The sequence below is a fragment of the Hypanus sabinus genome, chromosome 9 (assembly GCF_030144855.1).
Source record: "Hypanus sabinus isolate sHypSab1 chromosome 9, sHypSab1.hap1, whole genome shotgun sequence".
In the NCBI taxonomy this organism is placed as follows: domain Eukaryota; kingdom Metazoa; phylum Chordata; class Chondrichthyes; order Myliobatiformes; family Dasyatidae; genus Hypanus; species Hypanus sabinus.
In genome coordinates, this window is record NC_082714.1 from 15371053 (window position 1) to 15397766 (window position 26714).

A 26714-nucleotide genomic window follows, 5' to 3' on the forward strand; every position below is an offset into this window, starting at 1 on the left:
AAACTCCATGTGCCCAATGGCATAATTCTGCTCCTACGACTTATGGTATAAAAACCAATAAATTAAAGAACATTCCAGAATTTAGTAAATGATAAACAAGGGGAAAATAGAACACAAGGGCAAACTAACAGGAAACAAAATCAGAAGGAACAGACAAAGGAAAAGATTAGCGAGACTAATGTGGGTCTTTTACAGACACAGGAGAATTTATGGTAGGCTATAGAGCAGCGACAGAGGAATTAAACAAATTCTTTATTCTCTCGTCACAAAGAAGAGGGAAATAACCTGCTGGAATTAGTGATGCAGGAATAAAGCAAGCCCTTCTCAGACTGGGTTCCACAGGAATCAATGCTTAGACTCCAATTATTTATAATGTGTATTAATGATTTGGCTAAGGGGAACAAATGTAACATTGCCAAGTTTGACAATGGCATGGCACAAATTCTAAGCTGCAAGAAGAAAGCAAACAGGCTGCAAGGGAGGTTGACAAACCAAGTGAGTGGGTTACAACAGACCAGAAAACTTAATAAAAAAAAATGCGCCCCGGAAATACTGAGCTTTCCCCTAAATGGAGAGAGGTGAGCAATATTGTCACATATACGCAATGTGGTGTTCTCGTACACTTCATTAAAAGCTAACATGCTGGAACAGCAGACTATCAGGAAGGTGTCTTTATGTTAGCCTTTACTGCAAGAGGATTTGAGAACATGAAAAGAATCTTATTATACTACACCTGGAGTATTCTGTACAGTTTTGGTCTACTCATGTAAAGCAGGTTTTACTTCCCATGGATGAAGTGCAGTGAAGATTTACCATGCTTGTTCACAAGGTGGCAGGTATGCCATTGAAAGGTACAAAATTTTTTAAAAGTTCGACAGGGTAGATAATTGCTAACCTCGAACTGTAGAGTTATCATGGTCTCAAAGTAAGGAGGAGAGATTTTTTATATTAAAAGAGTGATAAATCTGGAACTTGTTCCTTTCAGAACTGTGGAGATTCAGTCACTGAATACATTCTAAATAGTGGACTGCAGCAACAAAAGCTGATCGATGCAATGCATTGTTAGACTGCCCTCTCTGATCTTTCCAAGGCACGTGGCCACCTGTCATTGCAACCAATTGCATTAACACACAAGCACCTATCATAAACTATATTTCATTAGAGATTAATGTTTAAGCAACATACACTGAGTGGCACTTTGAAGTACACCTGTATTCCTGTTCTTTTAATGCAAATATCGAACCAGCCGATCATGTGGCAGCAACTCAATTCATAAAAGCATGCAGACATGGTCAGGAGGTTCAGTTGTTGTGCAGATAAAACATCAGAAATGGGGAAGGAATGTGATCTCAGAGACTTTGAGCGTGAAAAGATTGCTGGTGCCAGACGAGGTGGCTTGAGTATTGCAGAAACAGCTGATTTCCTGGGATTTTCATGCATAACAGTCTCTAAAGTTTACAGAGAATGGTGTGAGAAACAAAAAATATCCAATGAGTGGCAGTGCTGTGGGCAAAAATGTTTTGTTAATGAGAGAGGTCAGAGGGGAAAGGCCAAGTTGGATCAAGATAACAGGAAGGCGATATGTAACAGGTTACAACAGTGATGTGCAGAAGAACATCTCTAAATGCACAACATATCAAACCTTGAGGTGGATGGGCTACAGCAGCAAAGGTCCATGATCATACACTCAGGGGTCACTCTACTAGTTTCAAGAGGTTCCTAATAAAAAGGCCACTAAGTGTGTATGTCCATTCTGCATTATTCTAAGCAACAGTGTTATTCTCTAGTTTAATATATAGGCTAAAGTTATTACAAAAATTACTAAAGCAGAAGAGACTACTCTTTCTGTAATTACTGCACACACCTGGTATGTTTCCGTGGTAACAGTGACAGAACTGATGGAACCACAATTTCTGAATGTTCTTTTAACCGATTTTAAACAGAAATCCTTATAGAACGGCCCAACATACACAGTACACATCTCTGACAACATCTGTTGCATCTGTAGAGAAATTTGAAAAGAAAAATTAATTAAGATCTGTCAATGAGACTTCTTGATGTAGGGCAGTGATCCCTTAACAAACACCTATAGACGCATTAACCAAAGGATTTGAGATTTGATGGTGAAATTAAAATTTATTGGCTATTCCTTAAAATCAATGATAAGGTGGTCATGGTGAATGAAAGATGACAGGGAAGATACAGAGCTCATTTATCACCTGACCCGAGTGCCTAGAACTAGGGTGGTCACAGTTTCCAGATAAGTGGGTTGGCCATTCAGGACAGAAATGAGAAGAAATGCTCTCATCCAGAGAGTGGAACTCATTGGAATTCCTAACCTTGAAACATGCCGCCGATCTTTCTATGTAGCTCGGTCTATATTCTTTAAATCCCTCTCAGATAATGCTTTGGGAGTGCCTTCACCATAAGGAATGGCAGATCACCATCGCTTTCTTGTGAGCAATTAGGGATGGACAAAAACATAGAACAGTATAGCACAGTACAGACTCTTTAGCCTACGCTGTTGCTTTGATCTTTCCACTCCTTCAAGATCAATCTAACCCTTCCCTCCCATATAGCCCTCCATCCTACCCCCCATTACCCAGGACATGTCCTCTTCTCATTGTTACCACCAGGAAAGGTGTAGCTGAAGGTCCACACTCAGCGATTCAGGAACAGCTTCTTCCCTTCTGCTATCCCCTTCCTAAATGGACACTGAACCCATGAACACTACCTCACTTTCTTTTTATTATTTCTGTTTTTGCACTATTTTTAACTTAACTATTTAAGATATATATATTTTACTGCAATTGATTTGCTTATGTTTTTCTACATTATCATTATACTGTGGCTAAGTTAACAAATTTCATGACACATGCCAGTGATATTAAACCTGATTGATTTTTCTTTCATCCATGTGAATATCTAAGAGTCTCTTAAATGTCCCTATTGTACCTGCCTTCACCAATACCCCCAAAGTACAATCTGTGCACCCACCACTCTCTGTATAAAAAACCCACCTCTGACATTCCCTCCATAACTTCCTCCAATCAATTTAAAAGTATGTCCTCTCATATAGACATTGCCACCTTGGAAAAAAGACTCTGGCTGTCCACTCTATCTATGTCTTTTATCATCTTGTACACTTCTATGAAGTCTTCCCTCATTCTCCTCTGTTCCAAAGAGGAAAGCTCCAAATATGTGCTGCAGTGGAGACAAAGCCAAACAAATGTTTACTAATTTAATGAATGGTAGAGTAGGCTTGAGAATCTATTTGCCCAAGTCAGTGGGTCCAGAGGAGGTTCACAAGAATGATCCCAGGAATGAAAGGGTTAATATATGGGGAGAATTTGTTGGATATGGGCCTGTACTCACTGGGTTTAGAAAGACTGAGGTGGGGGGAAAATCTCATTGAAACCCATCAGATACTGAAAGGCCTAGATAGAATGGACGTGGAGAGAATGTTTCTAATAGCAGGCAGGATTGGGAGGTGCAGTCTAGGACCATAGGCATCGCTCAGAATACGAGGATGTCCCTTTAGAATAAAGGTGAGGAGAACTTTCTTTAGCCAGGGGTATGTATTTAAAGCAGAGGTTGATAGATTCTTGACAGGTAAGGGCAACAAAGGTTACGAGAAGACAGGAGAATGGGGTTGAGAGGGAAAATAAATCAGTCATGATGGAATAATGGAGTAGACTTGAATGGGTCGAGTGGCTAGGTTCTACTCCTTTGTCTTGTGGTCTACCCCCCCCTCTGATATCTTATATATGTCCTTTTATATATTTACTCACACAGTTTTGGCAAGGTAAGTATTTCAATATGAAGATATGATGGATGTACTTCAAGTCAGGATGGTGTACGACCGGGAGTGGAACTTGCATTACTACCACACTGCGTGCCTGTTACTTGCTCTTCTAGGTAATGGAAGCCTTAGGTTGGCTTAGCAAATTGTAGCTGATATATATGTTGTAGCCACAGTGTGCTGGCAACTGAGAGAAAGACTTTTTATACATTTTATTGTGGGTGCAGAAGGTACACTCTATTGTATAATCTATAACATTGCATTGTGGTCACTTGACATTACCCCCATTTCTTGAAACATCTAACACTGAACAGACAGCAGAATCTGTGGGGTAGCAGCATTATCACTGCTAATTAACAACAATTTCTGGCATTCCTTTGTCTCCATCACATTAATACTCCGAAAATCTCTTCCCATCAATGTAGTGGGAGAAATATCATTACAATTGCTGTAACAGTTGAAAAGAGCTTCGTACTGCCAATTTAGAGCAGATAAACCCCAAGCACAATTTTTATTAAAATGTTATTAAATTATGGAAGTGGCTTATCAACATTTTCCACTTGTGGATGATGAGGATTACTTTAATAGCTCCTTCCTCTGTTAATAGCATAACTGAAAGCAGGAATGGCCTCTTGAGGTTCAATTGTGAAAGCATATTTGCTGGCCAAGCTAGGTAAGACCATCTGGTTCTTTGTAATTGATGACTTATGAATGAAAAAATGTGGAATATAGGAAGTCACACCTTTTAATTATTTAAAAGACTAATTATTTCTCAGCAATGATTTCACACCGGTAAAAAAACATAGAACAGTACAGCACAGTATTGGTGCTTTAGTTCTCAATATTGTTCCTCACTATGCCTTGTGCCGTTCGAGCCGTTTCTTTAGCACTTGTCTGTTTATTATAAGGCTGAGCTAACTTGACGCTTGACCCAGCATGGATGGAAAGGGTGCAAGGAGCTGGCTGGATTCGAACCCGGGACCATTCGCCTCTCAATCCAGTGTGGATGCCACTGCACCACTGGCCAGAATCACAATGTTGTGCTGATCTTTTAACCCACTCCATGATCAATCTGTTTATTCAAATAAAGAAATTTCACAGGAACTTCACTAATACAGTGATGCTACAGCAATCCATGTCAGTTTTGTCATACCTTATCGTGTAGTTGTCCTACATTGACTTTCCTATGTAGATCGCTTTCAATACAGTCAGCATAAGATGTAAAATGAATTAAACTTAAGGCAGCAGTTGGGATGTTAGTCTCAGCACGACAAATAACCTGCAGAAAACATAGTTCAAGTACAATCAGAGGCAAAGTAATCCAGCTTTTATATGTTTAATTGGCAAGTACGTTTAAAAGTCTACCTCAATGTTTAATATGGATGCCTATCAATATTAATGCATGTAGGCATGGCACCGGAAGCATGGTGACACTTGTGGCCTGCCCCCAGCATGTCCCCGAACTGTGTTGGTTGTTGACACAAACAATGCATTTCACTGAATGTTTCCATGTACCTATGATCAACAAAGCCCATCTTCTAATGTTAAAATCTCTGGGCCCAGCATGTCAGTGCAATTACGAAGAAAGCACGGCAGCACCTCTACTTCCTTATGAGTTTGCGGAGATTCGGCATGACATCTAAAACTTTCACAAACTTCTATTGATATGTGGAGAGTTTATTGACTCGCTGCATCACAATCTGGCATGGAAACACCAATGCCCTCGAATGGAAAATCCTACGAAAAGTAGAGGATGCGGCCCAGTTCATCACAGGTGCAGCCCTCCCCACTGTTGAGCATACCTACATGATACGGTGTTGCTGGGAAGCAGGATCCATCGTCAGGGACCACCGCCCAGGACATGCTCTCTTCTCACTGCTGCCATCAGGAAGGCACAGGACCCTCAAGACTCACACCACCAGGTTCAGCAACAGTTACTACCCCTCAACCAACAGGCTCTTGAACCTGAGGGGAATACTTCAGTCAATTTCACTTGCCCTATCTTTGAAACGTCCTCACAATTAATGGATCCATTTTCAAGGACTCTTTATCTCATGTTCTCAATACTTATTGCATATTAATCAATTAAATAATTATTTCTTCCTTTTTGTATTTGCACTGTTAGTCATCTCTGCACTCTGGTTGAATGCTCAAGTTGAATGGTCTTTCATTGAGTTTATTATGATCATTACTTTATTCAGTATGCCCACAAGAAAATGAATTGACATATATACTTCGATAATAAATTTTACTCTGAACTTTATATAACATGCAAACCTTCACTAACAATTTCAGTTAGCAAAATTTCTGAGTATGTTTACCTGCAATAACAGTTCCATGTGTGGGTGTGCCGTGCAGGGCTTTGCAAGATTAGGTAATGGTAAACAAGATACAAGGTTCAATTTAATAAATGGTATTTGTCAAAAGTGCTGAAATGGTAAATAGACACACATCGACTCACTTGAGAAGACCTATCAGATACATATTGCGTCAAGTGTTACATGCGATCCCTCCAGATCAGGGTGGTTGCTTGGAACCATTTTAATTAATGACTTGTAGAACAGTGTAGGTTTCCTTAATCAAGTCTTTCCCACCTCATAACATATCGGTTGCTATTTTACCCTCCTAATGTTGAGCTTTCCACCTTTCACAGTAGGATGTCTCAGTGCTAAGTAGCTGGGATATGTGCGCTGGAGTTGAGAAGGATGTTCCAATCAATTAACTTCTTGGTTTTCAGGTCATCTAGTTCTCATCCTCTCTGATTTCCACCTTCTGGTCTATACCATGGCAGTTTCCTCTTTACTCTTATCCATTGCCATTTCCTGCCTTGGTCCATTAATCTCACCTTCCTTTTCACCATATTTAACATCAGTACTGTACAGTACTTGGGCAGGACCCTTGAATGCAATGCCATTGAAAGTTGATTGATAATCACGCAAAACTTATTTTTTGTAAATGCTTTCTTTTTGAGGAGAAATACAACTAAAAAGAATGAAACATTTTAAACTGAACTTGCCATTCTAGCTCAATGTTAATGCAGCCAGTGCTGTGAATGAATGCAGTATACACATGAATGAAGAGTTTAAAGTAATTCTTGTTGGTTTTATCTGTTGCTTGGTTCAAAAGAGAGGGCCAACATACAGTTGCAAGAAAAAGTTTGTGAACACTTCACAATTACTTGGTTTTCTGCATTTATTACTCATAAAATGTGGTCTGATCTTCATCTAAGTCACAATAATAGACAAACACGATCTGCCTAAGCTAATAACACACAAACAATTATAATTTTCGTGACTTTATTGAACACACTGTTTAAGCATTCACAATCCAGGCTGGAAAAAGTATGTGAACCCTTGTGTTTAATAACTGGTAGAACCTTCTTTGGCAGCAATAGCCTCCACCAAATGTTTGCTGTAGCTGCTGATCAGCTACAATGGTGAGGGGGAATTTAAGACTCAATTATTTCTGGGATACCTTGCATGAACAGCCCTCTTCAGGTCATGCCACAGCATCTCGATCGGTTAAGGTCTGGACTCGGACTTGGCCATTCCAAAACACAAATTTTCAGCTTTTTAAACCATTCTGTTGTTGATTTACTTGTGTTTTGGATCACCGTTTTGTTGCATCATCCAACTTCGATTAAGCTTCAGGTGACAGACTGCTACCCTGACAATTTTCTGTCAAGTGTCTTGATACGGTTTTGAATTCATTGTTTCCTCAACGATTGCGAACTGTCCAGGCCCTGAGGCAGCAAAGCAGCCCCAAACCATGATGCTCCTTCTACCATGTTTCACAGTTGGGATGAGGTGTTGGTGTGCAGTGCCTTTTTCCTTCAAACACAGCGGTGTGCATTTCTGCCAAGTAGTTCAACTCCTGTCTCATCTGTCCAGAGAACACTGTCCCAGAAGCATTGTGGAACATTCAGGTGGTCTTTTGCAAACCTGAGATGTACAGCAATGTTTTTTTCGGAAAGCAGTGGTTTCCTATGCAGTGACCTTCCATGAACACCATTCTTGTTCAGTGCTTTTCTTATAGTGTGGGCACTTAAACAGAGACTTCAGTAAATTCTAGAAATTTCTGCAGGTATTTTGCTGTGACCCTTGGGTTCTTTTTCACCTCCTTCAGTATTGCACATTGTGCTCTTGGTGTGATCTTTGCAGAATACCCACTCCTCGGGAGCATAGCAACAGTACTGAATTTCCTCCATTTGTAAACAATTTCTCTTACTGTGAATTGATGAACATTCAGGTCTTTAGCAATGCTTTTGTTGCCTTTTCCAGCTTCATGCATCTCTACAATTCTTCTAAGGTCCTCTGAAAAGTTGTTTTGATTGAGGCATAGTGCACATAAACAAATCTTTCCTGAGGAGTGCAGGCTCTGTCAGTGACTTGACTTTGTGTGCCTTTTTTATAGAGCAGGGCACCTCTGCAACCCACATCTCCAATCTCAACTCATTGATTACAACACTTGATTCCAAATAGCTTTTATACAAAACATTACCCTAGAGGTTCACATTCTCTTTTGGACCTAAACTGTGATTGTTTAAATGGTGCACACGGTATTGACAAAAAGAAGTATAATTGTGTTATTTGCTTAGGCAGATTGTGCTTGTCTATTATTGTGACTTAGATGAAGATCAGACTACCTTTTATGAGTAATTAATGCAGAAAACTAGGTAAATGCAAAGGGCTCACAAACATTTCCTTGTAACTGTATCTCAGCCATTTATAGTGTTTTCTTTGTTTTCTTCATATGCAGAAATCGCAACAAATAATTGCAAACAAATCTCTTACCTCCTTGTCTGTTTCACATTCAATTTGATGCCATGCTTCCTGGCATGTCATAGACCTCATAGCCTTCTTTGTACCTAATACCACTACCTTACGATCAGCTATACACAATTGTTTTGGTAAACTAGAGGACAAAAACAAAAAATACACTCATTTCACATAAATGTTCCATTTCTTAAAAAAATTACATGAAGAAGTTATATGTTTTGCCTTGAGAATCTAGGCTTTGTCTCAACAAAACTGTATCCATTCTGAATACTGTGACCATATATCAAACTTCTCAAATTTAATTGCTGTAATTTTTTGTTTTATGTTGTCAATTACAAACCAGACACATCACAGGCGTCAACCTAATAGAATGAATAGACAGCCAGTAAAGTGATTTTGATCTTTTTCATGATCTAAATAACATTTTGTACACTGTACTTCTCACTACACTTTCTTACTGAAACATTGCTATGCGATACAAATTAGACTAAAATCAGAGTAATAGATTGATTAATATATTCTGAGCAGATATCTTATTGAAATAGAAAATCATAAATTATATTAATGGAGCATAAAATGTTCCCATCAGATTTTAAATGATTTAACACTGATTAATACCAACACCTATAATTACTAAGCACCATTGAACAAAACGAATTGCAGATTGCCTGAATTTACTACATATTTATTATAAGAAAATACAGCACATTAATTATTGTACTGGGAGAAGCTTGGGGGGGGGGTGTTGGGACTTCAGTATACAGGGTCACTTGGGAGTTATGAATTCTGCTATTTGATATGCCTGACAATAAATGATTAAAATTACATAGAAACATAGAAAACCTACAGCGCAATACAGGCCTTCAGCCCACAAAGTTGTGCCAAACATGTCCCTGCCTCAGAAATTACTAGGCTTCTCTATAGCCCTCTATTTTACTAAGCTCCATGGACTTATCTAAAAGCCTCTTAAACGACTCTATCATATCTGCCTCCAACACTGTTGCTAGCAGCCCATTCCACGCACTCACCACTCTCGAGTTAAAAAAACTTACCCCTGACATCTCCTCTGTACCTGCTCCCCAGCACCTTAAACCCATGTCCTCTTATGGCAACCATTTCGGCCCTGGGAAAAAGCCTCTGACGATCCACACGATCAATGCCTCTCATCATCTTGTACACCTCTATCAGGTCACTCTCATCCTCCGTCACCACAAGGAGAAAAGGCTGAGTTCACTCAACATATACTCATAAGGCATGCTCTCCAATCCAGGCAACATCCTTGGAAATCTCCTCTGCACCCTTTCTATGGCTTCCACATCCTTCCTGTAGTGAGGTGACCAGAACTGAGCACAGTACTCCAAGTGGGTCTGACCAGGGTCCTAGTCAGACCTATAATGCTGCAACATTACCTCTCAGCTCCTAAATTCCATTCCATGATTGATGAAGGCCAATACACTGTATGCCTTCTTAACTACAGAGTTAACCTGTTCAGCTGCTCTGAATGTCCTATGGACTCGGACCCCAAGATCCCTCTGATCCTCCACACTGCCAAGAGTCTTACTGTTAATACTATATGCTGCCACTTCTCAGCCCAGTTTTGTATCCTATCAGTGTCCTGCTGTAACCTCTGACAGCCCTCCACACTATCCACAACACTCCCAACCTTTGTGTCATCAGCAAACTTACAAACCCATCCCTCCATTTCCTCATCCAGGTCATTTATAAAGATCACAAAGAGTAAGGGTCCCAGAACAGATCCCTGAGGCACACCACTGGTCACCGACATCCTTGCAGAATATGACCTGTCTACAACCACTCTTTGCCTTCGGTGGGCAAGCCAGTTCTGGATCCACAAAGCAATGGCCCCTTGGATCCCATGCCCCTTTACTTTCTCAATAAGCTTTGTACGGGGTACCTTATCAAATGCCTTGCTGAAATCCATATACACTACATCTCGGATCACAAGACCCTGCAGCGGATAGTGAGGTCAGCTGAGATCATCGGGATCTCTCTTCCCGCCATCACAGACATATACACTACATGCTGCATTCACAAAGGAAACAGCATTATGAAGGACCCCACGCACCCCTCATACAAATTCTTCTCCCTCCTGCAGTCTAGGAAAAGGCTCCGAAGCATTCGGGCTCTTATGACCAGACTATATAACAGTTTCTTCCCCCAAGCTATCAGACTACTCAATATCTGAAGCCTGGACCAACATCTTGCCCTACTGTCCTGTTTATTATTTATTGTAATGCCTGCACTGTTTTTGTGAACTTTATGCAGTCCAGTGTAGGTCTGTAGTCTAGTGTAGCTTTCTCTGTGTTTTTTTTTACTACGTAGTTCAGTCTAGTTTTTTTATTGTTTCATGTAAACCATGGTCCTGAAAAACATTGTCTCATTTTTACTATGCACTGTACCAGCAGTTATGGTCAAAATGATAATAAAAGTTGACTTGACTTGATCTACTTCATCAATGTGTTTAGTCACATCCTCAAAAAATTCAATCAGGCTGGTAAGGCATGACCTGCCTTTGACAAAGCCACACTGACTATTCCTAATCATATTATACCTCTCCAAATGTCCATAAATCCTGCCTCTTAGGATCTTCTCCATCAACTTACCAACCACTGAGGTAAGACTCACTGGTCTATAATTTCTGCTTGGTATTTTAGATACACAACTAAGCAAATTGGTTACAGTACCATAAAATCATAAGACATAGGAGCAGAATCAGGCCATTTGGCCCATCAAATCTGCTTCACCATTCAATCATGGTTGATTTATTTTCCCTCTCAATACCATTTTCCTGTCTTCACCCCATAATCTTTGACACAATTACTAATATATAAAAATAAATTAAGTTGAACCTATCAGCCTCTGCATTAAATATACTCAATGACTTGACCTCCATAGTATCTGTGGCAATGAATTCCACAGATTCACCACTCTCTGGCTAAAGAAATTCCTCCTCATCTCCTTTCTAAAGTAACTCACATTCTTGTATTCTAAAGCTGTGCTCTCTGGCCCTAGACTCCACTATTATTGGAAACATTTTCTCCAAGTCCACTTTATCGAGGGCTTTCAATTTTTGATGGGTTTCAATGAGATATCCCCCTAATTCTTCTAAACTCTGGCAAGTACAGGCCAAGAGCCATTGAACACTCATCAAAAGTATGTGACTAGGCAGCTTTATTCACTAAATTAACTTCTCAGTATGGACCAGTTTCAAAGGGCGGGATTCTCTGCATTAAGCCCAGAAACTGATGCATCAATATCTTATAATGCGGACTGATACTAGTTAGACAACAAGCAGAAATCTCACTGGTGCTCATGTTCTTATTAATTTCATCAATGTTCTCCTGTGCAGTTTTAGATGGTTTAATTCCCAATAGTAACTCTGTGACTTTGAGGAACTTGGAAATTAGAAAGATGGACCATGTGCAGTTTCTCTGTGGGTTGAGCATGCACTAGCCAAGCAAAAATTCTACAGATGTAGTTTTCTTGGTGTTGTTACTTGGGTCATTCTAAAGATGAGTCATTTTTCTTTGTGCATATCACTGCAGTTAACTGTCCAAAATAAATGAAGTGTCCATTTCTGAGAGGCAACCAGTGAGTAGCCAACACTGAAGAATTTGCACTTCCTATCACTCTGTGGAAAAATGATCACAGCATTTACAAGCATCATAAGATACTTGTGTACGCCATTAGAGAATGGTTTTAGCAGAAACACGTTATCCAAAATCCTCCTTTATAAACTGAATTGATACCCTTCCTTGCCCTTTACCACAGTGGTAACATATACTGACACACAAACAGGATCAAAATTGGGAAAACAATTTGATATTGTATGAGGTTTTGTCTATAATGTGACCAGGACAGTTCAGATGGTGCTCAGTGGAAAGCAAAAAAAGTGACTTTTTTAAAAAAAAATTGATAAATGTCATGAACTAACTTGCCACCATATAAGCATGCCCTGTCTTGAGATTCATCTATCCTTCTGCAGCTTGTGCTCAGTTTGTTTGATGACCTTTTCCACTGTCTTCGGGCTTCAGGCTGTGGCGTGATATCATCTCCCATTGGCTGCTTAGCTTGGAAATTCTCCAGGCTCAGCTCTGCTATCTGTAACCAAAGCATTTGCTGAACAGTAATATTCCTTATGCACAGACAGGCAACAAACACTCTGGGCTCTGAAAATAAACACATACAAAGAAAAAAAAACTCATCCGTTTATCCAGCAGAGTTGTTTTTTGCAACCTGAGCTTATTAAATCCACTATATTTATTTAACAATGCTATCAGACTTACAGCATCTGCTGCCAAATGCAGCGACAGACAGGTCATCAAAACTGTGACATTTTAGGCAGATACACTGGGAGGTCAGTATCACCATTAGATATAAATTTTTATGGCACAGACCACGTATCTGAGAGTATAATGTTAGTAGCAAATATTTCTCTGAAACACATTGACAATGATCATAATAAACCTGAGAACTGCTTGGGTCACCCACGATGTTATAAACTGCAGTTTGTTTAAAAATAAAATTAAAACAGAGAAAGTTTTCCAGCCAGCCAATGAAAAGGACAGCTGATAATGGAAATATTATACCAAACTCTACATCACTTAATGAAGAACTGTATGCCCTTATGCTTTCTAAAGAGCTTTTCTTGTGTGTGCTGTACCAGGTAAAATAGGGTACTTGTGATATTGTCTGCAGTAGCCACCACCTTGTGAAGCCCTGGGACTGGGCGGTGAGTGGGGGGTAATATTAAATGTATTATTATTTCAGTCTTCATATCAAAACCCCTCTGAAAATATTGCTGACTGCTGTGTAGCAGACACATACTGTATCTATTTTGAGTCTGATGGAGCTATGTATCTATTTTTTGCCTGTATTGTATTTTGATGGCATATTTATTATGGTAATCTGTCATGTGGTAAAAGCAAAATGAGTATAGTTACGTCTTCTCGTTTTGTTAGCTTTTAGTTTAGTCTAGTGGAGAGTGACTAAGCACAGGGAATGATATTATTTGTCGACCACGAATTGGAATGTTATTAGAACGCTTTATTATGCTCATTTTGTTAATTGGAAAGTTATTAGACCACTTAAATATGCTAATTAGTTACACTAACTGTTATTTTGCCAACTAGATCACTAATTGTAATGCTGTTGGGTAGTTATGCCACTGGAACACTGATATAGCTATTAGACCGTTATGTTGCTCATTTAGTTTCAGCAGATTTTTATTGTTTCAAGGTCGTTTGTCTTTGCTGGTCTCATAATAAAGGATCCAATGTACCTTTTCTGATTTGTAAATTTGTTATTTGGAAGCACATCATACAATGTTGAGCACCCTGGCTTAATCTCTCAGCAGCTTTGGTTTACAAGGAACCTTAAGCTGAATTATCTGAAATAATTTCCCAGCTACTATAAAACTATACCTTTTTGGGGAATTGCTTGTGTCACAATTTCAGGAACCGCCACTCTGCTCTGTTTGAAATGATTAATGTCTCCAATAGTTTAGCATTTTAAGAACATCTGTCATCAGGCTCTAGAACCAGCATGGATAACTTCACACATCTCAACACTGAACTGGTTCCACAACCTACAAACTCACTTTCAAGGACTCTACAACTCAAGTTCTCAGTATTATTTGCTTGCTTGCCTAACTGGTCTTCTTTTGCACGTTGCTTATTTGTCAGTCTTTGTTTATTAATAGATTTTTTTTCATTACTTCTACGTTATCTCTTTTTCCCTGTAAATGCTTGTAAGAATATGAATCTTAAAGATATAGTTGGGGACATTTACAATATAGCTAGGGCGCCTAAGATTTTTGCACAGTACTGTATTTGTCAATGTGAAGCAGAGAGCAAATTTATAAATCTGGCAAGAGCAAAGGATGTCGGAAACGGTGAGGGCGGAGCTTCACAGGAGGGGTGACAGAAAAGGAGTGCCAAGGGTGGGTGGGGGGGGGGGGGTGGCGCCAGTGCAGACACACCCAGCCCTGAGACACCAGGCAAGATAATTTGATTCCAAACAATTGTATTTTTATCCAGTACAAAACATCTCTCTGGTGCTTCTCCCTTTCCCAGCCATGATTCCCCTCTCCCTGCCCCCTTCCCAACCTCAATCTACAATAGAGGTTCATATCAGAATCAAGTTCATCATCACTCATGTATGTCATACAATTTGTTTTTTTGCAGTAGTACAGTGTAATACTTAACATTACTACAGTACTGTGCTATATAGCTAGAGTGCCTAAGACTTTTGCACAGTACTGTATGTACTCTGATGATAAAATTACTTGGACTAAAGGTAAAACTAATAATTGTAATGGAATCTGCTACTCTAATACCAATGGTCCCAAATGGAACCACTGACATTTGGCCTTTGAAACAGGAGTAAATTGAGGACTCCACTGCATGTGTTGTAGAATTTGCAAGTCCAGGGCATGTTGACAGATTTGGAACTGCAAATATGCTCGTTTCTTCTGCTGCTAAACTTCAAGAACCACAAACTCAACAGAGAACTTGCTGTTTTTAAGTTGGTTAAAATCTGTGTTATGGAGTCTGCATCAGGTGCACAATTGAAACCACATTAATTTGACTGAGATTGTAAAGTTGAAACAAAGAGGAAATTAACTTCATATCATGAAATTGCTTTGGCTTGGTTTAATGTTTTAATTGCCTTCAATTATTCTTAGGTTTCATTTGATATTAAAAACAACTTCTTTTCCTAAAGTAATTCATTTCAATTTTATTAATTTTTATATGTCTGATTGTCAGAATTATTTAAACGCTATTATTCACACAACTTTCATAGCCAGCAAAGTTCATGACCTTTCTATTGACGCTTACAGAAGCATTTCAGAGCTATTCAATGCAGATTGGAGGACCTGCCCTGTTCAGACCATATTGCTGGTATTGGATGTTTTGGGACTGTAATCAAGGCCTCTGCAGCTGGACCAGATAAATCACAGATGGGGAGACAACTTTGATGGTGGCCCCCATGCCAGTCCAGAAGTTTGGATTAGTGTTATGTTATTGACATTTGCATACATTTCAACATGGAAAATATCAATTCTATAAAATCAAGACAGACATGCTACTACCAGGTTAAGCTTAACTCCCACGTTTTTTGCTTAATGACTTATGAACATACCTTCACAGGTCCTTGGTTAATAAAATACTGAGCCAGCGCTAAAGCCCCTTCTGCATCTTCTGATGGATCATGGCCATCCATTTCCGTTGACTGAATTTCCCTTCTGTTTGGGGAAAAACATCCACATAAGAAGGATACCCCAAAAACATATGCAGTAGATTTGTACTGTAATACAAACTACATTTTACAGTGCAGAGAAGTCTTAAAAGTTTAAAACACCAATGACTCTCAGTTAGTGAGATTTAAAGATAATGGATTAGCTCAAAAACTCCTAATCTTGCGATATGTTACATGCTTTGATGGGCTACAAGGGCTTCTTAAGAGAGAAACGTCCAAAGACTATTTTAGTAGGGCATTTAGCTCCCAACCTTATTTTATTATACAATATCTTATAATTAACCTTATTTCACAGATATAATTTGAACCCCATATCACCAATAGGTTTGTGATACTATAATTATTACATTATTATAAAAATGTTTTATTTTTAATTATATTGGGTAACAAAATATCAGTCATTCTCACAATAAAAACACTCAAAGTATTTTCCATCAATAGCTATTTACACTAAGATTGGTATTCAAGACCTCAATCCCATTATTAAACATACATTAAGAATTTGGTTTCAGTTTCGTAGATTTTTTGTTTAATAACTTTGTTCTTTCTAGTAAAATCCATCTTCATTATTTTTTTAAACCATCAATTTCCGATCAGACCTTTTTAATTTGGAAGAATAAAGGAATAATAACTTTTTTTAGACTTTTTTTTAGACTTGTTTTTAGATAATAACTTTTTTTAGACTTGTTAATGTCTTTCACTCAGTTATGGACAAATATGACTTATTTAATGCACACTTTTTTATATATTTACAAATTCGGAACTTTTAATGTAGTTTACTTACAAATTTTCCCTCTGCTTATTCACTCAATATAATAGATACTCTTTTTCAGGTTAAACAATTTCAAAAAGGACTGATAGCTATAACTTATAAATGGTTATTGAATTTGCAAATGGTATCTAACGATAAAACTAAAGCTGCGTGGGGAATTGGAATTTCGAGTCACTTTCAGATACTCAATGAGATAAAATTTTTCATTTGGTAAATCATCTATTTGTGCCTGTCATTCCTTGATACAGTTCAAGGTAGTATATCGGGCACATATGTCAAAGGATAAATTAGCCAGTACCTTTCCCAATATTAATTTTATTTGCGACAGATGTAATACTGAGGTGGCTACTTTAACTCATATGTTTTGATCTTGTATCAAGATAGATAATTTTTGGAAAAATGTCTTTAAAATTTTATCAAAGGTCTTGAATTTGGACCTACAACCGAATTTATTTACAGCAATTTTTGGGATCACTCCACTTGAAGCAGGATATATTCATGTTTCCACTCAATGTGACTCTAATCCACCTACTGCTCTTTATTGGCTTACCTCCATTATGTCCTGTTTAAGTTTAGAGAAAATAAGAAGTCAGACATTTTATTCAATATTTTCATATGGTTTGATTTATTGCTCTTGCAGTTACTTTCTTGAAACTTTGCATTCGATCAGAAAGTTTCTCCTTTTTCTTGCTTTTACTCTCAGTATGAGCTGTCCAGTCCCTTTTTTTCTCTTTTTCTTTTTTTTTGTTTTTTTTTTGTTTAGTGGGTTTTTTTATGTATATAAATTTATAAAAGTTTCTTTATCTTTTTTCTTCTTTTCATGGAATGATAAGAGGAGAATTGATCATCTTATTTTTTATTATATACTATTAGATTAATACTATGTATGAACTTGATAATATTTATTTTACCTTTTAAATGAATTGTTATCGGTATCCATATTTGAGATAATTCTCTTGTTTATATATATGTACTTTTTTAATTCATAAAAAGATTCATAAAGAAAGAAATAGCTATTTACAGAAGGGAAAACTGGCTATTAATTTTAAAATGTTCCCCATAGTTATTATCATCATCAACATCAACATGTGCCATTTCTTATGATACGGACGACTGCAATCTATCCATGACCACGATTGTTCTTGGTAAATTTTTCTACAGAAGTGGTTTGCCATTGCCTTCTTCTACGCAGTGTCTGAGCAAGACGGGTTCCCCCAGCCATTATCAATACCCTCCAGAAATTGTCTGCCTGGCATCAGTGGTCGCATAACCAGGATTTATGATATGCACCAGCTGCTCATATGACCATCCACTATCTGTTCCCATGGCTTTACGTGATCCTGATCGAAGGGTTGTGGGGTGGGGGGGGGGGGGGAGAGGGAGGAGGAGAAACAAAGCAGGTGCTATACTTTGCCCAAGGATAACCTGCAGGCTAGCAGAGAGGAGCAGCAGCTTACACCTCCTTTGGTAGAGACATTTCTCCACCCCACCACTCAAGTTACAGATTTCCTAAAAAGATGTAGTATCTACCTACCCAATCCATTTCTTTAATATTGGATAAACAGCAATAAAGTAATCCTTCTCCTTATCGTGAACCCTAGTTTTTAACTCATAGAAGCCAGGTATCAATTTGGCAAGCCTACATTACTCTCCCAACACACTCAAAAGATCCTTTGGAAGGTGTGAAAGCCACACACAGTTTACCCAGGGATCTGTACTGTTAATAATTCCTCAATACAACTCTGATAATTGATTGCCTGATACAGTCAGCCCACCTTATCCGCAAATTCAACCATCTGCAAATCGCGAAAACCCGGAAGTACTCTTCCAGCTCTTGTTGTTCAAGCATGTACAGACTTTTTATCTTGTCATTATTCCCTAAACAATGCAACTATGTTACATAGCATTTACATTGTATTAGGTATTATAAGTAATCTAGAGATGATTTAAAGTATACAGGAGGATGTGCGTGGGTTATCATGGATCAGGATCGAAAAAAATCCGAAGTTCTCTTACTATCTAAGTTGGAACAGATACATCCAGTAATTATTTAGCGTCAGTTAGACAAACGTTTGCATTTGTATAGAGTATATATTTTACCTTTCTACGCATATAAAACACTTAAGAATGTATGTTTCAGCGCCAGGCTTGGGAAGTTCCTGAGCTTGATCTAGTGACAGATCGCTAACAAGTGCACACTCCATCATGCCAGGTTGATGTAGAGGATCAAAAATCCAAAACCCAATAATTAAACCACTGCATTGCTTAGTAATAATTGTAGCTTTCATCGAGGCACGGCCTTTCTCACTTTATCCTTTAAAATTGTTCCGATCGTTGACCGACGTAGCCTAACACTTTTCCAATAACCGATGGCTTTTCACCTCTTTCTGATCGCTTTTTTATTTCCACTTTATTTTCAATCATTATCATGATTATTTTTGTGAACAGAAACACTGCGGATTCAGATCCCTGCCACTGGGTCCTAATGTCCACCGCACTGAGACAGGTTAAATAAGGTCTTGGGTCCCGCTGGGTCCTAAGGTCCACCACATTGAGACAGGTTAAATAAGGTCTTGGGTCCCGCTGGGTCCTAAGGTCCACTGCATTGAAACAGGTTGAATAAGGGACTTGAGCATCCGTGAATTTTGGTATCCGCGAGGGGTCCCGGAACCAATCCCTCATGGATAAGGAGGGGTGACTGTATTTGGCTAAGTGACCATATGAGAATGCTTTAAGATACAAGTTAGACCACAGCAGGTGTATATGTACCATTGTCACCATCATTTGAAGAAATTATAGTGTTAGAGAGGGCATTTATAGATTGCTATCAGGACTGTTTAACAATGAGATGTGATCAATTAAACCGTTTTTCTTTTAAAAATGCTAATGGATATTTTTGAGAGGTAAAACTACATATGTAAATAAAGTAAATAGGAAAAACAGTTCCCTGAGCAAACAGAAGATCAGAATCAGGTTTATTATCACTGACTCATATAATGTGAAATTGTTGTTTGGCAGTATCAACACAGTGCCAAGATATAAAATTACAAAAAATAAGTCGTGCAAATATTGGATTAACAAGGTCGCATTCACGGACTGGTCAGAAAAGTGATGGCAGAGGGGAAGCTGTTTCTGAATGGCTGAATGTGGGTCTTCAAGTAGTACAATAATTAGGAAAAACAGATATAAGTAAGATTAGGAGTTGAGAAATAATAAATTCATCCAAAACACTAACGGAGATAAGGAATTCACTGACAAGGAGGCAGAACATTTCACATTTAGGAAGTACCTGGATGAGCATCGGATGGCCTTAACCCACAATATTAAAACTATGAACAAGTAGAACTGTCTCAATAATTCACATTTCGCTAAATAACCTCTTTCACCTGCATAAAACTTTATAATTCTGATTTGTGTGATGTACACACTTAGGATTCCTAAATCTCTTAAAGCTTCCACTGCTCTTTGCTTTTCACCATTTCAAACTAATGACTGCTGTGTATGAATGCCTTTAATTTTAGACTTTCATCTATATTGGTTAAGTTGTCACCTGGATTTGAGTCATAATTAAATTTGTATAAATGGTCTTTTCCATTAGTTGTTACTTATAAACAGTGAACAAATGTGGCACTGATGCCGATCCAATAGGATTCTATTAATCACTTCTTACCAAAACGTCTGACCATTATCCTCACTATCTCCCGTCATTCCCCCTAACCATATCAGCAATTTGCATTCAATTTGGTAAGCTCTAATTCTGACTAAGAACTCATGAGGAACTTCATCAAATACTTTTGGAAAGCCCATTATGAATGCTGACCACTGACATTCCAATGGAGACTCTTCTTAATGCGGGGTGTAATGAAGCCAGAAATAGAAGCCCTAAATTGTTTCAAAGGATTTGAGGGGTGAGAAGGGATCAAGTTGGAATTGGCAACCTGGGGACAACCATGTATTCCATCTAGAGTGGAGAGGAGTCAGTTTCTTTCATCTGTATCTATATCAAATTACGGTCTTGTACTTCACGGAGAGTGCAAAGTCTTTAAAATCTTTGAAGTTTCTTTAAAATCTTTAATTAAAATTGTCCGAAGTATTAACCAGTAAAAGGGATCATGATTTAAAATAGTATTTTGTTCAAAATGGTTCCATATTTACTTCTCATTTCTATCACAATTAGAAAATGAATTTAATGTCCTTACCCAAAAATATTTTTTACTAAAACTTTCAATTTAAACCTTCGGCCTGATTCTCCAACAAAAAGGAGTGACGTGTCAATTACATTTGGATGGATCATCTGTAAAAGAAATTAATTGTACTCATTACCTGAATTAGCATACGAAATATAACATGGCAAACACTTTATCAGTTGCTCAAATTCTCAAACAATACTTACTATAGTTGCAGAAGACTGCCAGTGCTACAGAAGCTTATTGAGAACTGGTTAAAGCCACACAGATTGTGAAATGAACACTGAGAACAGAGTCTGTAAGTTTTGCCTGTAATTACTGGAGGTCAGAATATTGAGCTATGAAAAATGTTGAGAGGTTGCTTTTGCTCAGAAGAGATATGGTCTAGTTTCAGGTCTTTGGGGAGTGGGGGGGGGGGGGGTTCACCACTTAAAACTGAGATAAAGAGTAATTACCTTGGCAAAAGTTGTTGGTGTCAGAACTCACTTAGCTCACTAAGGCTAAGCCTTACAGAATTTAAATAGGCTTATACCATAGGATCAGTAATGTGCTGACACAATGATAGAGAAGGCTCAAGTTCCTGTTGGGACTACTCCCATTTCTATTTCTCATGGTACATCTCCAAAATGTATCTTAAATCCATATGAATTATGTGCAGGCAATTACAAAGATCTTACTTGCAAAGCTGTCAAATCGTTGTTTAAGGAATGCCCCACAAGGACAGCATCATAGGGTAAAATCTTCCTCAGCATGGCCTGAACATCCTTCAGTTTTGTTTTCACAGTCAAAAGCATTTTCCAGGTAATGCCAGAGAACCTGAATGCACAATTTGTGACACCGCTTAGCTCTATCAATTCCATGAAACTTTTGACAACTATAAAATAGTATTGAAAAAATTAAAAATATACAACTGTTTCTTACAAATTAGATAAAAGATCTTCTGCAAGGCAATTATTGTGATCATTCATCTCAGCATCTTAATTGTCCAACAATTTTCCTGGAGACAGAAACATTTATATAATCCAGAAAAGTTAACCTGTGATAACCAAATTCTCTAGAGGAATTAGAATGAAGTGATCCCTCAATGATTATATTAAAGATGTATTTGGAAATGCGTTGCTGCTTCTGTCCAAAAGAATCAATGACAATATGGAATTCTGTTAAGGTAAAATTCAGATTTTATAAGACAAGTAAGAGCAAGGGCTAAAGAATCCACCATTTCAATTCCATGCTGTGAATAAAAAGAACCAAATGAAATAGAAGCTTTCAACAAAGTAATTTATTCAATGTTAAATCACACAAATTAATAAGCTCATGCAAAATCTAACTTGAACTGCTTGCAGCATACGTTAAAATGCTTGAGATAATTTATTGAATCATATCAAAATCCAATAACATTGTGAAATAAAGGCTGTATTCCTGTTTGATGTGTGACCCATTAATATTCTAGTTGTACATTAAAATGTGAGATTACACAAGCTGACTATTGCACAGGTCACTGATTGGAGCAGAAAGCACAACGATAGCATACCGGATAAACATAAGGCAATGCTTCTGACCCAAGAGGGAATCTTTCTGCCATCCAGTACATATTATTTATGACAGCTCTATTATCAGTATACTATTGTATATTTAACTATATTTCATATATACACTTTATGTCAACTTGCACATCTATAAAATGGATTTTTATCTGTTAATATTATTGTGTTGATGTCATTTTATGTTATATGTGATATAAGTACTGTTTTGTTTCATTTAGCTGTATACATGTGTACATAAAAATAAACTTGAATTTGAATTGTTTTGCTTCAATCTTCTGCCAATTTCCATGATTAAGAACCACAATAGCAGCAGATGTAAGGCCTACCATTAAATACTGTAACCCATATCATAACACAGCATTCAACTGGATCTTAGGATGAAGTTAACTACATGTGTAATCATTAATACCAAAGTAATGCAAATACTTCAGCCACCATTCCTTAATAGGCTAAACCCATCAATGAACTTTCAGTCATATAGCAACCTTCAAGACCTCAAAGTGGTTTCAGGCCAAACTTCTGAATTGTAGTCATTGACATAAAATGGAAACTTGGTAGCAAATGGGAACATAGCAGATTTCCATAAGTAGCAACGGCCAGATAATCTTAGAACATTGAACAGTACAGCACACTGAAGGCCCTTTGGCCAGCAATGTTGTGCTGCCCCCTTGAACCTATTCTAAGATCAATCTAACCCATTCGTTCAGGTGTCTATCTAAGACTCTCATCCTCCTTCCCTCCAAGTAAGAAAGCCCAAGCACACTCAACCTTTTCTTTCATAAGACATGCTCTCTAATCCAAGCATATCCTTCCTATAGTAAGGTAACCAGAATTAGCTCTTGAACTCAATCCCCCAATTAATGAAGGCTAAAACCTTCTGAAAGTAAATCCAAATGCTGGAAATATTCAGCCGATCAGGTGACAACTGTGGAGGTGGGAAACAGTGATTGCTTCCTATTTGCTGAGTAGTACTAGCATTGTCTGTTTAAATGCAGATTTCTGCCATCTGGAGTGTCAGACTTGCTAAGTTCCTCCAGCATTTTGTGTGTATTGCTTTCTAGATTGTTTTTGTTTTGTTAGTTGAGTCAAATATTGGACAACAACCTGTGGGAGATCTTTCCTACATTTCCTCAAAATATAGACCTTGACTGTGGAGCAACAAGTAAGAGTGGTCTCATAATGAAACATCAAAAGCCCATTTCCTGCCACAGGTGGTGCCTGACCTCCTGAGTTCCTCTAGTATTTACTGGTTGCTACAGATTCCAGCATCCGCAGTCTCTTGTGCCTCCAAAGGTTTTTATTCTGGTCAGCAGGGAGACTCAGCACTTGGCACTGATCTATGTACGAAGACTGAGTTTAAACACTTTAAAGGAAACAGCTGAATTTACTGGACAAAGGAATGTAGATCCTTATCAATGAGGCTCTAAGTAACCACAAATATAACATGTAGGACCACCCGAGGAGAGCTTTGAAGCAAACGCTTCTATGAAATACTGAAAAACACTGCCAGGTAGGAAACATTTAACTAAACTTAGCTAATACAGAATCTAAAATGTACTCTTAGCTGTTGACCTTCATTCAATTTTTGATGTCGGGTTAGTCTTTTCCTAGCCTTTAGTATCCTCTATTAAAATGTTAACGTATGAGGAGTGTTTGATGGCTCTGGGCCTGTACACGCACTAGTTTGGAAGAATGATGGGGGTGTCCCACTGAAACCTGTACAATAGTGAAAAGCCTAGGTACGAGCGGTGATTGATAAGTTCGTGGCCTAAGGCAGAAGGAGTCAATTCTAGAAAACCTAGCACATTTATTTTTCAACATAGTCCCTTCCTACACTTACACATTTAGTCCAACAGTCGTGGAGCATATGGATCTTGGACCTCCAGGAAGTGTCCACAGCAGGGGTGATTGATAAGTTCGTGGCCGAAGGTAGAAGGAGATGGGCCTGTACTGTGCTGTAATGTTCTATGAACGAGAGGGGTTTGGAAATGTTTTGTTGAGTTGTTGCTAATAAGTGACATTATGCACTTAGATAATATGAACAAATAATGGTCTTGACGATTTTCAAAGCACCACGTAATATGTTCCATGGCATGGAATGTAACTGTGTGATTAAGTAGCAAAATTAAAACAGTCGAACAGTGGAATGAAAATATCTGAAGAAAAATATCTATCTGAACACAATGAGAAAGAGGTTATTTTTATGTATGCTATTAATCCAATTTGATCAATACCTGGTGAGGTAGTTAAAGATCTGGTTGTCTGGTTTCACTAGCTCATCCATCAAACAGTGTCCCTCTGCATCGACAACAGAGATACGTGTCAGCTCTTTTCCCTTTCTGGTCAGGCACTGGAATAATTCACACAGATAAAAGAGTAAACACCTGGCATACATTTTTTTATACATATGAGGAATGAAAGTTATTATACTGCTATTTGGTCTCATTTTGAGGTTAAGCACACATCTTAAACTGACAGCCTTGGCTTGGTGCAAGACTTTCATCTCCAGTTAATTGGGTAAAATGCTCATGCTCCAGTCCAAACGATTGAGCAAATAATTGAGATTGACACGACAGTACAGCCAGTGATGCAGTATAAAACATCTTTTGGATAAAATGTGCCCATTACTTCCACATGAGAAGGCTATTATAAAGAAAATCTACTGCACAAACTGAGATAAACCAAAAGAGCTGCCACGATGTACTAGCCAGAATTAATCATCATTGCCATAACAGATTAACTAGCCATTTTCCTTACTGCAACTTTTGCAGCTTTTCACATATAATTTGCCTCTATATTTGTCAACTTAACAGTTACAACATTTCACAAATATTTGTAAGGAGTTTAGAGTTTGGGCTGTGCTGTTAGACCACAAAAGACAGAAGCAGAATTATACCATTTGGCCCATCAAAACTGCTCCACCATTCCATCATGGCTGACTTATTATCCCTCTTAACCCCGTTCTCTTGCATTCTCCTCATAACCTTTGATGCCCTTACTAATCAAAAGCCTATCAGCCTCTGCTTTAAATATACCCAATTACTTGACATACAGCCATATGTGGCAATGAATTCCACAGATTTATTATCTCCTGGCCAAAGAAATTCCTCCTCACCTCTGTCCTAAAGGGATGTCCTTCTACTGTGAGGCTGTGCCCCCAGTCCTAGACCCCCCCCCCCATTACTGGAAACATCCTCTCCACATCCACTCCACCCCACCCAGGACTTTCATTATTCAATAGGTTTCAATGAGATTTCCACTGTGCCCCCTGCCCCACCATTCTTCTAAACTCAAGCAAGTACATGCCCAGAGCCATCAATGTTCCTTATAGGTTAACACCCCATTCCCAGGATTATTCTTGTAAGCCTTCTCTTAACCCTGGGGGCCAGTACATCCTTTCTTAGATAACATGCCCAAAATTGCTCACTAGTGTGATCTGTCCAATGCCTTATAAAGCCTCAGCTTTACATCTTAGAAACATAGAAAACCTACAGCACAATACCGGCGCTTCGGTCCACAAAGCTGTGCCGTACATGTCCTTACTTTAGAAATTACCAAGGGTTAGCCATAGCCCTTTATTTTTCTAAGCTCCATGTACATATCCAGGAGTCTTTTAAAAGACCCTATCATATCCACCTCTACCACAGTTGCTGGCAGCCCATTCCACACACTCACCACTCTCTGCGTAAAAAACCTACCCCTGACATCTCCTCTGTACCTACTCCCAAGCACCTTAAACCTGTGTCCTCTTGCGCTAGCCATCAGCTCTGGGAAAAAGCCTCTGACTATCCATACAATCAATGCCTCTCATCATCTTATACACCTCTATCAGGTCACCCCTCTTCCTCTGTCGCTCCAAAGAGAAAAGGCAGGGTTCACTCAACCTATTCTCATAAGGCATGCTCCCCAATCCTGGCAACATCCTTGTAAATCTCCTCTGCACCCCTTCTATGGTTTCCACATCCTTCATGTAGTGAGGCAACTCGAACCTTTGTGTCATCAGCAAATTTACTAACCCATCCCTTTACTTCGTCATCCAGGTCATTTATAAAAATCGTGAAGAGAAGGGGTCCCAGAACAGATCCTTGAGGCGCACCGACCTCCATGCAGAATATGACCCATCTACAAACACTCTTTGCTTTCTATGGGCAAGCCAGTTCTGGATCCACAAAGCAATGTCCCCTTGGATCCCATGCCTCCTTATTTTCTCAATAAGTCTTGCATGGGGTACCTCATCAAATGCCCTGCTGATAAATTCTTCACTTTTATATTCTAGTAGTCTGGAAATGAATGCTAACACTACAAAAATATTTAATGCTGCCACATTATACTCTTATTAACCTGTTTAAA

General features: G+C 38.5%; 1 protein-coding gene across 8 annotated transcripts in view; it reads right to left on the minus strand.

Moving 5' to 3' along the window:
* LOC132399115 (RNA exonuclease 5-like) overlaps positions 1-26714 on the minus strand; it is a 62843-nt gene that overhangs the window by 12271 nt on the left and 23858 nt on the right. For all 8 annotated transcript variants that reach the window (XM_059979095.1, XM_059979098.1, XM_059979100.1 and 5 more), the window contains 8 exons: positions 24599-24714; positions 21498-21636; positions 20833-20927; positions 15745-15847; positions 12536-12702; positions 8596-8716; positions 4956-5081; positions 1865-2002 (listed from right to left, as the gene is read on the minus strand). In XM_059979095.1, coding sequence (XP_059835078.1) covers positions 1865-2002; positions 4956-5081; positions 8596-8716; positions 12536-12702; positions 15745-15847; positions 20833-20927; positions 21498-21636; positions 24599-24714 — 1005 coding nt within the window. The remainder of the gene's footprint in view (positions 1-1864; positions 2003-4955; positions 5082-8595; positions 8717-12535; positions 12703-15744; positions 15848-20832; positions 20928-21497; positions 21637-24598; positions 24715-26714) is intronic.